Raw genomic sequence first — 17,364 nt, 5'->3', positions numbered from 1 at the left:
CGACAATAACAGTGCCAACCGATGATGCTTTCCGCTGACATTTCAACAGATGACCAATCCTCTCGGTACAACAGAGATGGATTTACGCGTTTGCTTCGCAACGATTGGAGTTTCTATAGTTAAGATTTATGTACATTAGGGCTGTATATCGAGCATCAAATTGGAATTGAAAATTGAGACATTCATTTCTCAATTACTTTTTGTAAAAACAAGTAATTCAAATGACTGACTAATGTAAACATTATATACCTACATGCCATAGGCAATATCCCTGTATTAAAATTCACCAAATTATTTAAATTATAATAAAGTGATGAATCAAAGCTTTAAGTGTCACAAATGTATCCAAAGTGTTTTTTTTTAGTTGTAATTTTTGTAACATTCTTTTTATGTATTATATACGTATATAATAAGACATAAATGAATGATTTTAAAAGCCTTCCTCTCCAAAATCAGATAGATTTTCTTATATGTAGTACCTATGTATGTAGAGCTTTTATTTCAATAAAATTCATTCAAATGTTGAATACTTATTGATTAGATACTTCTATAAATTTCCTCTAAAATCGATAATTTTTTTCGTCACAGTCAATGTACAATTGCGACCGATGCAATATACAAAAGAAGCACTTTTTTTCTAGATACAAAGCTTGATAAGTGCTTCTAATTTTTCGTTTTTAAACACTTTCTTAATATCATAAGAAACAAGCTGAGTCACTCTAAAAATATCTTCATCGACCATTGATAATTTATAGACCATGAACTAATATTCTACAAACTTTTTAATTTATTATATTTTAATTGGTCAAAACGAGCTACATACATATATAGTAATACTGGTTTAAACCTATTTATTTATAAAATATACAAACATCTGTATATAATACATATAAGCAATGAAATATTTAGATGATGCGTCATACATTGAGGAAACAATGCTACAAGATATAAAATTGATGGATAGATCTGCAGAATCTGTTCCCAAAGACTGTCGGCAACAAATCACAGTTATTTTAAACGCTAAATGATAGTTTTTCACCGTCGACCGGCGTAAATATCAAACACGCCTCAAATTTAAATGCCATAAATGCAAGCCGACGAAGTAAGCAGTGACGAACTTTCACAACAATAATATCCACCGAGGCAGTACATTTCAGTACCAAGTCTCTGTCACTGACGCGATTCATCTCGGATTGTCGGCGGAAAATCGTGGTTTCGCCATTGGCGAACTCGGTCCGTACCTAGTATGTACTATGTACCACACTTTCTTCGCTCGTAAGTCTTTTTAATTCATCAGATTTGTGATATTTCATTCACAGGTCGTCCTCATCAAAGGACACTTTCTGTCTTTTTTGCCGTTGTGCAGTAGAAACGAACCGGTGTTCTTGGCAGCCTGCTCTCCGATCGCCATGCCTGAAACCAGAGAATGCGTGGTCCAAGGAGCCACCAATGTTTTCACAACAATCCATTCCATGGATATGAAGATTATGCACATAGATAAAAAGTGAGTATTTTCCAAACATTTAATAGTAATAATGTATCATATGTAAGTAGTGATTGAAATTTACCTGCAAATTTCATAAACCAGTAAACGATAAATGATTTTACCTACTACCGATATACCGATATTTACCGGTAAATGAAAAAAATGTTTTTTATGGATTAGATAACTTTATGTGGTTACTTTTTCTAAAACTGTTAACCTAGATTAAATCATAAATAATTAAAAATTAATTTCAGGGAAATAATGTCATATAAATTCATGAAAGTAAATTCGTAACAAGAAATACATTTTATTTTCATATTTATTTATTTAAACTTTAGACCATTTGAAAGTTTCAATCAACCGTCTGATCGCATTTATTACGATTTGGTTAGTCTGTCTCGCCAGTGAATTTATAAATTTGAAATAGCCACATTTAATACCGAAAATAAACAAATACCAGACAACCTTATTCATTATACGCCATTTGCATCGACTTTTAATATAATACTTTGCAATTATATACCTATATACATATGTACTTAATTCGCAATAAAACAATCACCAGTAAATTTTAAAATTTACCGGTATACTGGAATTGCAATCCCTAATTGTAAGCCATGCTTAAGAAATTTTTAATATTTATAAGACCGATCACTGCTCGGTAAAAAAGACAAATGTATTCATTTACATACATAATTATGTAAATATATTATGTCAACGATAAAATAAGTATTTAAAACTTTTTTGAACTCTGAAGAGTAGTTTTTTAAAATTTCATTAAAATGTTTGTCAGTTATTAAAGAAAAACTGACAAATATGTTTGCAAACATATAATAATTGCTTTTTTAATCATGTTAGATATGTATAATATCGTTGATTAAATGAGTGCTGTTATATAAATATAATTTAATGATGACGACATCTAAAATAATCATGTATGATTTCTTTGCATTAGTTTATTTTGTTTAATAATAGAATTATAACCAGATGTTACATCTGTGTTATATATAAATTATTAATTATATGATTTGCTTATATATTCATTAATTTTTTTTAATCATTAAATAGATATAATGAAACAAAGTTTTACGATCTACATACTAATTGAACATTGAAAGTTCCGATGAATTCCTAAACGCGACTTTTGAAATCGAAATGCGCATCATAATCAACCTACGATTCGTACCAGCAATAAATTTCACTATTGAAACATTTAATCAATTACGTGTAAAACGATAAAATTCCACGGATAAACGCCTCGCGGCGATTTTACAATTTATATTCGAATTTTATCAGTCGATTGTGCAAAGTTAAGACCGCTGCCGCGATAAATAATCGCTTTTCCGATACGATTGCGGACAAAGCTCTCGTTTTGCATTCGTAATGTCAAAACGGCCTACGTCTTCCGGTTAAGTGACCACAAATACGTCCCGATCTCGTGGGCTCATTCATTAACAAATTACTCAATAACAAGTCGGAGAGTAGAAGCACCGGTCGTATTCCAGCCGGAACGCTAATGACGTTTTAATGTTATCCATATATCACTTTCGTGGTTTTAAACGGTGCAAAAACAGTACTCGAAACGTGAAGCACTTAATGTCGACTTTTTTCCTACACCAGAACCCCTAAATGCCCCCGAGCTGTACGAGTCGACTTTTAACACTTTCAAACCGCAAAGTGGCAAATGGGAAATTTCACACTTCGGCCGATGAAAAAATTGCTCGCGTTTAAATAGTTCAACACAATTATGTAATGGCTTGGAACTCGGTAATTGACTAGTTTGTCAGACAAATTATAACACTTTACTGTCTTTTTGGTATTAACTTTTTTTGAGACAATTGAAAGAACGTAAAGAACCACCAATGATGTTAATCCATTTAACCAAGAAAAAACTCAACTGCTAAAATTAGGGCGAAAACAGTGGTACGTGGTACGTGTTTTTTTAGATACTTTCAAACGAGCGAAAAAACCAGCACCCCTAGCCCATATTCATGGTACACAGTCCCAAAAATCACCCTCTGTAGTGTTTTCGGTGATATTTTAACCTTGTATTTATCCTTGCTTGACAGTGGTCGATAATGGTGAATCCCATATTTAAAGAAATGTAGGAGAAACTTGTCAGTTGCATATGGATGTGCATAAACGTGCGACCTCTCAAGCATATTCATTTTGGTGACCGGAAAAATGCACTCGAGATAGTTGCACCCTCGAGACATCCAAACTTTCAAAGATGCTCACAGAGAACTAACGCAATATAATTCCAAAAAAAAAGTGTCAAGTGGTATTTGTATGTTATCCGAGGGTGCTAACCTTATTTATGGAATTCTAATGCCTAAGTTATTTTTGAGCGCCTTTGGAAATTATGAATTTTCGAAACTGCGCTACTATGCAATGCAATTTAGTGCATCTTTCCGGGAACCATTCATTTTACACGTGCACAGCGGGAAGCCAAGAACTCATGAACATTCCATACCACACAGTGTATTTTCGCTCTTAGGCATGACTTACATGTGTACAAATGTTCCTTGAATCATCTACATATGTACCTTAATTTTTTCTATCGACAGTCTAGCAAAAAAAAAATTTTTTTCCATCTCTTCCTATTCTCAAAATAAAAAAATGGAATGTTTCAATATTATTTTCCCTTTTAGAAATGAAATGAACCCACAGAGTCCCAATTAATAATATCTCCCTTCTACAAAACCATTTTTAATTTCATATTCAAGTATCCTTTTAATAATAAATAAACTTTTTACTCATACAATTATCATCAATAACAAAATCAATCACTATTCAAACTTCTAAAAAGCCCAACTGTATATTTATAAAAGGCTTTTCCAAAATTGGACCGTATTTAAACAAACGCTATAAGAATGCTAGAAAACACAAAAAACATCTTAGTTTATCATAGTTTGAAATCCAGACTACGAGAACCCAATTCACGAATCCCGCTATCAACCAGCTATTACTCTGCTTATTATATAAATATATCTAAACTTTAATGTGCCAAAAGGTTGAATATTATTAATCGAGCTTTCTCATCGTGTCTTCACGCCGTTATACATAGGTACATACTTTGATACCATCATCCTCGTTCCAGTTCACTCGACTAAATACGACCTAGAATAGACCGAAATACAGGTTTCGCGAAAACCTTCCTTGTACACATATCTATACACACACACAGCCAATATATTAATTAGCCCCGTCTCCTCTCGATTAAAGGGGGATTGCACATGTTGCACGGCAGTGCAATAAGTGCACGCTTCACGCTGTAATCGAGACGAGCCGCGTTAAAAGTGTCACGCGGTCTCCATTGTATGCTAAAACTTTGCCAGAACGTAGCATGTATGTATGTATTCGTATAATATATCATCACGCCAGTTTGCAACATGTGTGATGTATGTACATATATGTATGTGTAGCTTTCGCAATATTTGTTTATTCACGTGAATAAGTTCGATTTTGCTGGTTTTCAATGTGTGTGGTTTTTGTTCGCAGTGGTGAATGGCATCTGGGTTGGGACAAAGCTGATCTGCAAGGAGTGTCATGGTATCAACTGTTGCACTGGGAGAGTATGAGAGAAGCACAATCAAAACATAGATTAAGTAAGTATGGTTATTTTTCATTGTCAATCATTTTAATTGTTAAATATCGTGATATTCAATGTTTGTAATAAAATTATGCGCGTTTTATGATAATATGCAAGTAAAAATTCAATATATAATAATTACCACTTAACCCTTTGAGTGCTGACGTCTTTACCACAATTTAAATTACTCATCAGTTAGGGATTTCCATCGGGTAATTCTGCTATGCTTAAAAATTCAGAAATTCCGGTGTAAGTGAGTCTTAATAAACGTTGACTAATGAATGACACGGATTACACGATCCATGTTCAATGCATTTTTTTCATTGCTACCTTTAAAGGCTTAGCAGGTAGTATTCTTGTTTACTTTGTACATGCAAAATTTACAACGCCCATCACCGTTTTGCAGGCCCATAGACTTTTCAAAAAAGCGCCGATCGGCGTTGGTCAACATTCAAAGGGTTAAGAATAATTTTTGCAGTGGATTTAAGTAAATTAATTATCTAGACCAATTTTTATGAATAGATCTATGTAAATATAAAACATGTAGCCGAATCTTATTGGGTTTACATATTCGTAAATGACAATCATATGGTGAATCAGACACTATACATATACAGGGCATAAGTTTATGGGAATATACATAGAAAGATATAATTCTTATAAAATACAAGTTCATCGACATTTATTTATATTTTCCCTAAGAAAAATTAATATTCTTCCAATGATTTATTCATAAATAATATGTATTACCAGTTCTAGAAAGCTCATTTCATCATACTTTTAATACACATTATATGGTCTAATGATCTTCGTATATCAAAAAAATACAATAAGTTCCTTCCTTCAATGGGCATGTCATCTGATACATAAATTTATCTCTTTATGACGCCATTTGTTTGATGAAGTACATATGTATGTCGTAAAATGATAAATATCAGCATGGTATTAAACTTTAAAATGATAATAAATCATGACGAATAGATGAATACTTAAGTGTTTCGTTGTTTAAATAAGGCATATTGAATCAAAATTAGTATGTACATATATGTAGACTGATTCTTCAACATATGTAATATCAAACTTTAAATATAAAAGACGCTCTAAAATGTTATATTTACATATAAACATAAGTACTAGTGGTTTTACCCGGCTTCGCTCGGTATTTGTAATATAAACCATTTAAAAATGGCTAATCTAATAGTAAACATTTCATTAAATTTATTTGAATAGTTTTATTTTATTTAAATTTATTTCAATATTCGTTCGTCTTTTTATCATATTAAACGTCATGGATTCTACCACCCCAACGGTGTGGTAGTCACTAGTAATATATGTATATGTAATGTCTTTTTCGACATTACATATACATATATTACTAGTGTATTTATGCGGCTTCGCTCGGTATTTGTAATACAAACCGCTTAAACATGGCCAATCTAATAGTAAACATTTTATTAAATTTATTTGAATAGTTTAATTTTATTTAAATATTCATTTGTTCGAAGACGTCACGGATTTATGAACTAAAAATAGTTACAAAGTCTCTTTCGAAATGATATATTAGATTAGATATTAAACATGTTGAATGTCATACAACAGAACTTCCGATACACGTTCGAATAAAAATCGACACAACTTTTCAAACGTACTATATGTATGTACATACATATGTACATACACGTATCAGACATTCGCATCACGTCGTCTCTCTCGATACGGAATAGGAAGCGTCATAAATAATAAATACGTACAAACTGTTTCACAGTGGAGCCGCTGCTGGGACGAGAACATCATTTGATAAAGAGAATGAAAAAAAATAACAACAACAAACGAAGATTCGTACAACAACAAAACTGGACCCCAATAAAACACCGGGGTCGTTAAAAGTACCTTTAATTGATTTATAGACGATAGGCGGTGCTCGAGTACGTGAAAAAAAAACTTATTAAGACGAAACATAACTTTTTTTCCCCTCGAACCGCGCGCATTAACTAATGCTCCATTAGCCGAGACAAAGAGGTTAGCGCCATCGCGTGAGCGGCCTGCATTACTACAAGAAGAGGTCCATCACTCACATGTTGGCTCACCAACGTAACAACTACCAAAGACATTTTAAAAAAATAAAAATAAAATCGCCAAAGTGGTACTGATCAGCTTTGCGTGCTCGTCGATACGTACGGGTGCTCCATATATCGTAACACACGAGATTTCATCTCCAATATCCTTCTTTCTTCCAAATCATATCTTATTTGCACTCATAATTTCAATGAATGTTACTGTTTCTATTTTTAAATGTAATGTAATTATTAAAAAAAAAACTCAAAACAGCCCGCAGTATGACTCCAGTGTGTACAGTTTTTGAGAATGGGTATGTCTAAATGTGTATGATATGTTCAAACCTTCATTTTTTAAATATTACATATATATATTATATATAAGTACATATATATATATATATATATATATATATATATATATATATATATATATATATATATATATATATATATATATATATATATATATATGTATATTATATTTGATATATGTATATTTGTATATATGTATATTTGATTCGATCTCGTGCTAATCTTTAATGCTGCTGTTCAGACTTGGATATTTGTGACTCCAAGTTAATCGTTTCCTATCAGAGTTTGCCAATTTATCTGATTTCGGTGACCGGAAAAATGCACTCGAGATAGTTGCACTCTCGAGACATCCAAACTTTCAAAGATTCTCGAGGAGAACTAACGCAATGGAATTCCACAAAAAAGCGCCAAGGGGTAGTTGTATGTTATTCGAGGATGCTAATCTTCTTTTCTGAAATTCTATTGCGTAAGTTATTTTTATGTGCCTTTGAAAATAAGGACTTCTGCGCTAATATTCAGTGCAATTTAGTGCATCTTTCCGGAAACCCTGATTTTATTGTTGAAACGGTTCCGCTATGAAATTGGCCAAAACCATCCCTCTCGCTATATCACAAATATCTGAATTTGATTAGGTATGTTTTACAATATGTAAAAACACTTGTAGAAGTCTAAATCCATAGATGTCTCTATGGATTATGTGCTATTTAATCATATTACAGCTTTCATTCTTTTCCTTTTCATTTGTTTATTTTGTATTTACCTTTTTCATTTGTTTTATATTTGTAAATTTCAATTTCTTCTTATATTCTATTTTATAACCTTTTCCAAATATTTTAATACTATAGTTTAATTATGCAATGTTCTACATATTTTGTCATGCCTTTATTCTTTACTTTTTAATTTTTTTTCCTTATATTTATCATTTTCTTTTTTGTAAAAATCTATTATTGGACTCGGATGTTATAAAATATTATTTATTTACTATTTGTTTTTTATACATATCTACATGTACATCCTGTCTGTTGATTTTTCAATAAATAAAATAAAAATAATAAATAAAATTAGTTCATTAATCAATTAATTGTTAAATTTCGTGTTCTTCAGCCTCTCGAAATACAGTGATTTATGTATTATAATAAAAAAATACTGCAATGTTTGTAATTAATTGTCTAGGAAGGAGCATCGGGGTTTTCCTGGTATACATATATACATAAATATATGTAAAAATAAAATGAAATAAATAAAACAATGTACGTATTTCGTAACCAAATCGTGAATTAGGTATTTGATTAATAATATATATACAAAAAAAACTCAATCATAGATATATCAGAGTATATGATTTGATAATATTTGCCGAAAATGAAAAATTAAAAAAAAACTTTATTACATGATTTATTTTAGATGTGTACCTTGACCATTTTTACATGTGGATTTAAATTATAGTTATATCAACTGTATGCAATCAAATGGCTGGATGCAATTACTTACAAAAGTGTCACTTTTACTTAATCAAAATTTTAGTTTCAATCAAATTTAAATGAATTTATCGAGTATTACTGTATGATATAATAAATAACTGCATGAAATATAATTAAGTACAAATTTCTTATAAAAATGTATATATACATATATATTATAATAAATTAGCAATCTCCAAACTACAGAGCTAAAGGTTCAACTTTGAACTTTTCACTTCCATGAACTTAAGCTTCGATTATACATATGTATATATGTATGAATATAAAATATTTATGACCACAAATTTTACTTAACATATGTCTGTTTGATAGATTGCTTTAAAAATCAGAGACCCAAAGGTTATATCATTCTACATATAAGACACTTGACGTAAATGTAATCTTAGAATAGGTTAAGTCCCATTTGACCCATCTTCACACAGAGAATGTCAAGGCTTAAAGAGTTAACTAAGTACATACATAGGTACTTATAATATGTGTTACCTTGATTTTGCATTACATTTTGTAAACTAAACCACTTAGTAATGTGTTTAGATAAATTTAAGAGATGATTTTTAATACATGTCGCAATGACACATCGACCATACATCATTCCGAGTGACATCAATCACATCGTACTTTTGCACCATTAACCGATGGCTCACAGATAAAGAAGGTCTCCGGGGTACTATTAACCTCTAACATTGCACATCTATCATCTCCACTTCACGCCTCGACAATGTACCATTCATCGGCAGTGTTAATAGTTTCTGTACGACACATTTTTTTCACGAATTATCATTACACGTATGATATCCGATTTCTAATAATATCGTCTCGATCGGTTCCCATGGCGCGAGTATTGTTCTTAAAAAAGGCACACCTGCGGTTTAGGGGTTCTCCATTTAGCCTATTAACTATCGACGTATCGGGGGAAGACCCAGTTTAATTTATTAAACCTCACTGGGATATGTGTGTATTTACCGATAACTTGTTTCCGATGCAATTATCGATGCCTCGCGTACACACACCCGACAACGCACCGAATTAAATGTAATTTCAAAACCTAATAACATGGTATTAACCGGCTATCATTTAAATTGGGTAATGACCATCTTTATTGCCTGTGCCGGCCATCTCGCATAGTGATCCGGGATGGATCTCGAGCGTTCGTTCGCATTCTCTTCGATTCCTTATTACTCTACTCGTTTGGAGCATTTTCCCTCGTACGCACTATAAAGTATAAGTGTCGAACTTTTGATGCTCTCGCGGCTTGATTGGGACGTTTGAAATTAATCTTTAGGTAATGCAGTAAGATTACATACGGCATATGAAATATCTGGAGTGCTTGCTTATAAATACCGAGGTGAGATGATATTTATTCAAAATTATATTAATAATAATCGTTGTAATATCAATCTTTCATAATTCTTAAACAATAGTTTTTACACTTGACAATTGACAAAAAAAAGCAATCATTTTATAGAGACAACGTGTATTAGTCAAGTTCTTTCAGCACAACTTACTGTATTTTGTCATACATATGTATGTACATATATATGTTGATGATTAAGAAAAATGAGAGGTGATCTAATTGAAGTATATAAAATTATAAGTAACTATAACAATTGTCCAATGATAAACGTCCTTATCTTTAACAATAACAATCACTTCCTCTTCAAAAAAGTCGACTCCAAAAAAAAAATTATTACAAAATAATTAAATAATCATTACTTTTAAATAGAGTGGTTAAAGTTTTGAAATAGTATACCCAATGAATTAGTAACTTCTAGTAACTTAAACCTTTTTAAAAATAAACTTGAAGATTTTCTTAAAATAAATGGGTCTTTTTAGTTCTTCCTTTTTTTAAGTTAAGTTTATCTTTTAAATTTTTACTCTTCTTTATTTTATTTTTGTCTAGTTTGAGTTGTTAACATTTTATTTTCAGTTTTCTTTGTTTTTGATTTTTATTTTAGTTTTTGTTTTTTTTCATTACCTTATTTGATATTTGTATTTCTGCACTACTAACATTTGTGCATTAAAAATAAGATTTATACCTAGTATCTATGTATATATATTAAACCAAATGCATTTAAAATATAATATATTCATTTAAAGCTGAATTCTCACTCGTAAGGAAACCTAAACTTGCCTCACTGGTGTAAAATATCTAAGGTTGGGATAGGTTAGGTGGAGTTTGTAATATTTTAATAATAATGCATGATCTTATTCAAACAGTAAAAATAAATTTCGAAATAATGTTTAAAACTATACAAAATTATGTATTAACTTTTTCAAAACGTAATGTTCTTTATGGAAAACACTGCTTCATATAGAAAAAAATCCAACCATGCTATTCAATCGAATCAATAGTTATTAAAATAACGATAAAATAATAGTTTTGTATATAATTTCTACAAGCTAGTAAGATTTATTTGTGAGACAATACCGGTACATATTTCGTGGCGCATCCTTTATTATTGTTGATATAAAATTATCCACGTCGGCCAAGAGGAGCACAGTGTGATTTACCAGGGTAATTACCGACGCCGAGCTTTTGAATAATGGCCGGACAGTCGGATATGACCGGTATATATGTACATACATATGTACATATACATCCCTGTATATGTGTAAAGATCCTCAGCTAGAGATCCAGGCTATTTACGTCCGTCCCGCAACTCCGATAAAGCTCAAGCTCTTGCTTAATGACTCATTGATTACGATTATTTGTACAGATTGATCAAATCGACCCTGTATTTCCAACCCCGACGTCTTGTGTAAATCTCAAATTGCCAGATGGGAAAAATACATGTGCAATGTTGTACCAATAACTTCGGTTTACTGAGAATTTTACATGACGTGAAATAAATTTCTATATTATATTTCACACCTACGATATTCCTAAATAGGCCACTCGACTTTTCACATTTATTACGATATTTAAACCGAACGATTTGGTTCGTTCGTTGTAAATTGTAAAATTCACATGGTGGCCGAGGCGCGTTGTACAAACAACGTTAATATCGTATAAATTATCATGTAAAATAATAACACTAACATTTATCTAAATTATCCGCTCTCGGCTGACTTTTCCGAGGGCAAATTAGCGTAATGGCGATAGAATATTATAGATGTATCAAAGGCAAATCTGCCTTTGTTATTTATCGACAACAATATTACCCACTTCTACAAATTGGACGCTTATTGCCCTTATACTTACCTGGCTCGGATTAGATTTCCCTTGCATCATACAAAATAAACTGTCGAGTATGGATAAACTCAACGAAATATTTACATCGAAAATACATAGTAGATTGTAGAATGACTACTCATTGAAAGACAGCGATTGCAATCATAATTAAACTTAATTCCTTATTATCTGTTGACGATATTGATTTATGCTATGATCGATGCTCTTTTTAAACTCAATTTTTATTTTTTTTTTGTTTCAACAGTTACTCAGTCAGAACAAGAGAGATCTTGTATCATGCTAGTTAGACTCCAAAGAAAAGACGGCGATTGGATATACCTTCACAGTGTCCTTCAAGTCAAAGACAATATGGAAAATACTCAACAGCCTGTGATCGTATGCACAAATCAAGTTTTGAAGTGAGTATTTTTTTTATCATCATTTATTATATATAAACAAATTAATCAATGACACATTCTTATAAATACAAAAAAGTAATTAATTCCAAACAGTATCCTGTAAATTCGACTTGGTTGAACGACCGCAAGAATATTAATTATTCTCTTCTCACCGCAAATTGTGAATAGTTTTTCCCGCTTTTGTAATATCCCTGACAATTGCTGGCGTCAGTGAGACTGCAAGCCAAATAGTGAACAGAGAGAATTAAAATGAAATGAAACAGAACGTGTACTTAATTCGTAATCTTCATTAAAAGAATTTAAAACTTTTTCAGAATGCGTACGAAATGGTTTTAATTCATTTTAAGAAATTTCGTTCAAAAGTGGTGCAGCAATTTGTTTTACTATTTTTGAGAAAATTTTGTTGCTATGAGATCACGGCATTTTTACTTTATCTATGTACGTAGTAACAATAGATGAAGTTTTGTGATCATGCGAAAATTCGAACTCGAGATTTTGACTGATTCGAACTCGGAATCGATTACTGATCACGTTTTTATGATCTAGAAAAAATGTGTGTGTGTCTGTGTATTTTGAGGATTTTTTCAACACTGTTAGTCCTATCGAACCGAAACTTAGTATCGGTTACTGAAATTCTTATAGACACTACGTAAATTTTTTTAAAATTTTTAAGTTGACCGGAAATGGTACCTCCCCTTATAGGTGTCCTCTTTTTTTTAAGTTTTTGAATTCGATTTTCTCCCAAACTACTAACTGAATCGGACTGAATTTTTTTACATGTACTAGAAATAATAATTTTTATAATTTTGTATTTTTTAAATATTTTTATCTGAACCGGAAGTAGTACTTTTACTCTAGAGAATCGAGGTTTTTTATGTTTTTCTCAAAAGCCTTTTGATTTATCGAACTGAAATTTCATATCAATCAGTTTAAGCTTAATACCAAGTTATATATAAAATTTGGTAAGCGTCCGTCGAACGGAAGTGGCAAGAGTAAACTCTTGTTCGATTTTTCTTCCACTATTTTTTTCGAACCCTTAAACATGTGTGGTCTTCACAAAAAAATTCAAGTATAATTCTTGTATCAATGTGATTAAAATTAAAAAAAAGTCACTTAATTTAATAAACCGGAAGTGGGATTTTTTCCCTTCCGGAAGCAAGGTCAAAAATGTTGTCGCCTGGATCCTGTCCACACCCCTGAACGTATTAAGCTGAAAAATTATATTTGTATTCTTTATGTACTAACTTAGATTTGGTAACGTTTTGGTCAGAATTCGTAAGCCGAAAGTAGATTTTTTTTTTAAAACAATATTTCATTATTTTATTTTGGCGTCTTGATGTTTATTGTGTATAATAAAGATAGTGATTTTAAGTAAAAATAAAAAATAAAATCACCAAATTTAATGAACCGGAAGTGGGATTTTCTCCTCTTAGAAAGGTCAAAAATGTTGTCGCCTGGATCCTGTCCACACCCCTGAACGTATTAAGCTGAAAAATTATATTTGTATTCTTTATGTACTAACTAAGAGCTGCTAACGTTTTGGTCAGAATTTGTAAACCGGAAGTAGTATTTTTTTTTTAAAACAATATTTAATTATTTTATTTTGACCTTTTAAATAATTTTTTTCCTCTTGATATTTAATGTCTATAATAATTATACTGATTTTAAATAATAAAAAAAATCCGACAACCGGAAGTAGAACTTTTGTCTTGTGCAAGTATTTGCATATATTTGCGCTCAATTTGTATCGCTATCATAGTTATTAGTTCAATATCAAATTTTGTTTTGTAAGCTTCTTATATTCCTAAAATACATAGATAAAGTCATGGGTTCGTCACACCCGAATTTTTTTTTGTGGAACGTGCATTTCTCATAAATGAAGCTAAGTTTCACGTGTTAGTTCCATTTTGGGTGCTCTTATTCTAATTCGATAAAAACCTAAATTTCACTGGAATAAATTCGTGAAATACATATACATATGTAGGTATGTATGTACATACATAGTCTAAAAGAAAATGTGATATACCACATTTATATTTCATTTTGTCCATTTTACTGGGAAGATACATTTTAATATAACTGCTACATTAAATAATTCAATAACCATGTATACAATTCGTATTTCAAAAACTCTATATATATATTTTGACGAGACAAATCGCTTGTTATCTTATCTCTCACATTAGATGTAAAATTCATATAAAAATAAAATTGTTGATGAACTTGAATGAGCGTCCAAGCGCGAAACCCATACTACTTTCAAGTATTGTATATTTCTGTGATTTGTTTTTTGCAAAATACTATGGCTCTATGGCTCTTTTTATCAAAAATATAAACAATGACGTCATCTACCGACAATGCTCTCAATATGAAACGTCCGCATATCGAGGCGTCCGATGATAAATACGAAAGGCCGCACCGCGACCGTAACAACTGCACACCGAGCCGAAGTGTTATCGACCGCCCATAAATTACGTTAAATATCCCTTAAACCTTTATTAGACGTTTAAACATCACAATCAGTTTCATGAATCGAGCACGATCTTTTTATTATTATTTATCCGTTTTGTGTTAACCGAACGTATTGTTTTATTTATTATTGTTCGTTCGCGGTCCGTTCGTTCGCGCCGCAGTACCACGGGTTCCGCGCCGAGGTGAGATCGATTTTTTCGATTGTAAAGTGAATTGGAGGTGTATTGAACAATAAATCAACACTTGCATGTGGGTTTGTGTGCTCGTACGTGTGTTTATCTGGATCTGTCTGAGCTTATAAGTCGAACTGGTTGAGTTGATAACGTCAAGACACTCGTTCGTAAACAGACCGTTCAATATCGAGAATATTCTACCTTTTTGCGCAAACTCTTCAACGAGTCCAATCATAATCCATTTATATCTTATAATCTTATCTAATTTATGCGTTGTTGAAACTAGTATGAATGAATAAATGTTATAATAAAACGTTGATATCTACACTAGTACGGTAATTACAACAATAGTACAAATTACTGTTCAGGAACCGCTGCAATATATTAATTAAATACAAGAATGTCTGCCTGTTGTTAAACACGCACATAACAACACCATTAGTGATCGATTGAGTTTGCTAAAAAATGATAGATTAGTTGCATATCGATTAATCCTTATGACTAATTTAATATCGCACGATGAAATTGTTGAGCGATTGCGCAATCAATTTTATAAACTCACATCCGTAAATGTAAAAAATAAACTGGACAAGTGTGTTAAAATCGAGTTTATATTTTCACCTTGAATCTAAGCTAATTGGCAAAAATCTATCTAATAGCCTAATACTAATCTATTTATACTTTGAAACTCCATACATCGTGAGATGTATTAAAGCTATTGAAAATATGATGATTTAAGTAGGATGAATCGCTTATGATAAATTCATGAAATTATAGCAAAGAATGGCTTTTCTAGATTTATTATATAAATTGTTCTTAAGGTGAGAAATGCATACATTGTTCCGGGGTTTCATTTAACATTCAATCTTTCAGTATTACACAAACTTTCTATGTAATTAAGTATCTCTAAACTAAATATATTATACATTTTTGTCACCTATTTTCATTTACCTTTCATATTTCCATCTCAATATATCTCAAAAATCATCAAGACGTCTATAAATATTTCATTTTATCAAAAAAATTCACTTGCAAAGAACAATACTCGATTGCACAATTGACAATATTGGAAATAAATAAAAAAAAACAATCACAATGCTTTTTTTTATCTTCTTATTGTCAATTTAAACAAACATTTGTATAATTCGTGCTTAAATAGATCATTCGAAATCTATCGAATTTCGTTAATGTTTCACTACATTTAGGAACTTCTAATTGAAAATGTATTTCAACGCTCGTCTAAATATAATACTTACCTAGATAAAATGTGAGGTATATGAGGTAGCTTTATAAGATGTATTCTAATTTCCTCGTTGCCCTATTGACAATTATTGGTTCGATGCAGTGGAACTTCCGCGGTCGGCCTCTCGACGATGATTGCCGTTGACCAATATGAGAATATTGATGGACGACGCAAATTGAGGCAAAGTGGTTACAAAACGCGCAGATCCTCCACGTCGGCCATAATGAATGTATTGTCATAATTCAGTGTAACAATTTTGTAATAATGATGTTCGGATGTGGGACGTCGGGATGGGAGAGCGACCCACGCACATGCTGCGTTGACAGGCCGGCCGACACAACATACACACAACTTCATTGCCCGGCCGCGGTAATAACTACCATAAACCAATCATCGCATAATTTCGCAATAAATACCGAAACGTTGCCATCGCTCAAACGAGCGCACTTTCGCATTCCTGCAAATTCGATTTCACTCGAGAAATTAGAAAACGCATCGTCTAATGCCCTCCCGCGCAGTCATCCCTGGTAAAACTACTTCTTCTTCTTCTTCTGCGTCAAATTCCTATGGGAAAAAGTATTACCTATGTACACATACAAAAAAAATCTTGCCACACCCCTGAACGTATCAAGCAAGTACATACAGAATACAAATGAAAATGTACATTTGCATTCTTTATGTACTAACTTATAGTTGACTAGCTGTATTACCCGGCTTCGCTCGGTATTTGTAATATAAACCGCTTAAACATGACTAATCTAATAGTAAACATTTTATTAAATTTATTTAAATAGTTTTATTTTATATAAATTTATTTGAATACCCATTTGTTTTTTTTATTAAATTGACTGTCACGAACAAACATAGTAAGTCTCTTTCAAAATTATATGTATACCAGAATTCGGCGCCTGCGGCAAGGTTTTGGTCAGAATTTATTCACCCGAAGTAGTAATTTTG

At 31.6% G+C, this 17,364-nt stretch overlaps 1 protein-coding gene across 1 annotated transcript in view; it reads left to right on the top strand.

The window, feature by feature from the left end:
• Nucleotides 1-17,364, top strand: part of LOC143910404 (PAS domain-containing protein cky-1-like) — a 66,175-nt gene that overhangs the window by 44,892 nt on the left and 3,919 nt on the right. The window contains 3 exon segments of the mRNA XM_077428855.1: nucleotides 1,320-1,504; nucleotides 4,988-5,094; nucleotides 12,366-12,519. Of these exon segments, the coding sequence (XP_077284981.1) occupies nucleotides 1,320-1,504; nucleotides 4,988-5,094; nucleotides 12,366-12,519 (446 nt within the window).

The sequence above is a fragment of the Arctopsyche grandis genome, chromosome 4 (assembly GCF_051622035.1).
Source record: "Arctopsyche grandis isolate Sample6627 chromosome 4, ASM5162203v2, whole genome shotgun sequence".
Taxonomy (NCBI): Eukaryota; Metazoa; Arthropoda; class Insecta; order Trichoptera; family Hydropsychidae; genus Arctopsyche; species Arctopsyche grandis.
The sequence above is the reverse complement of the archived record's forward strand: the minus strand, read 5'-3'. Positions and strand labels throughout refer to the sequence as shown.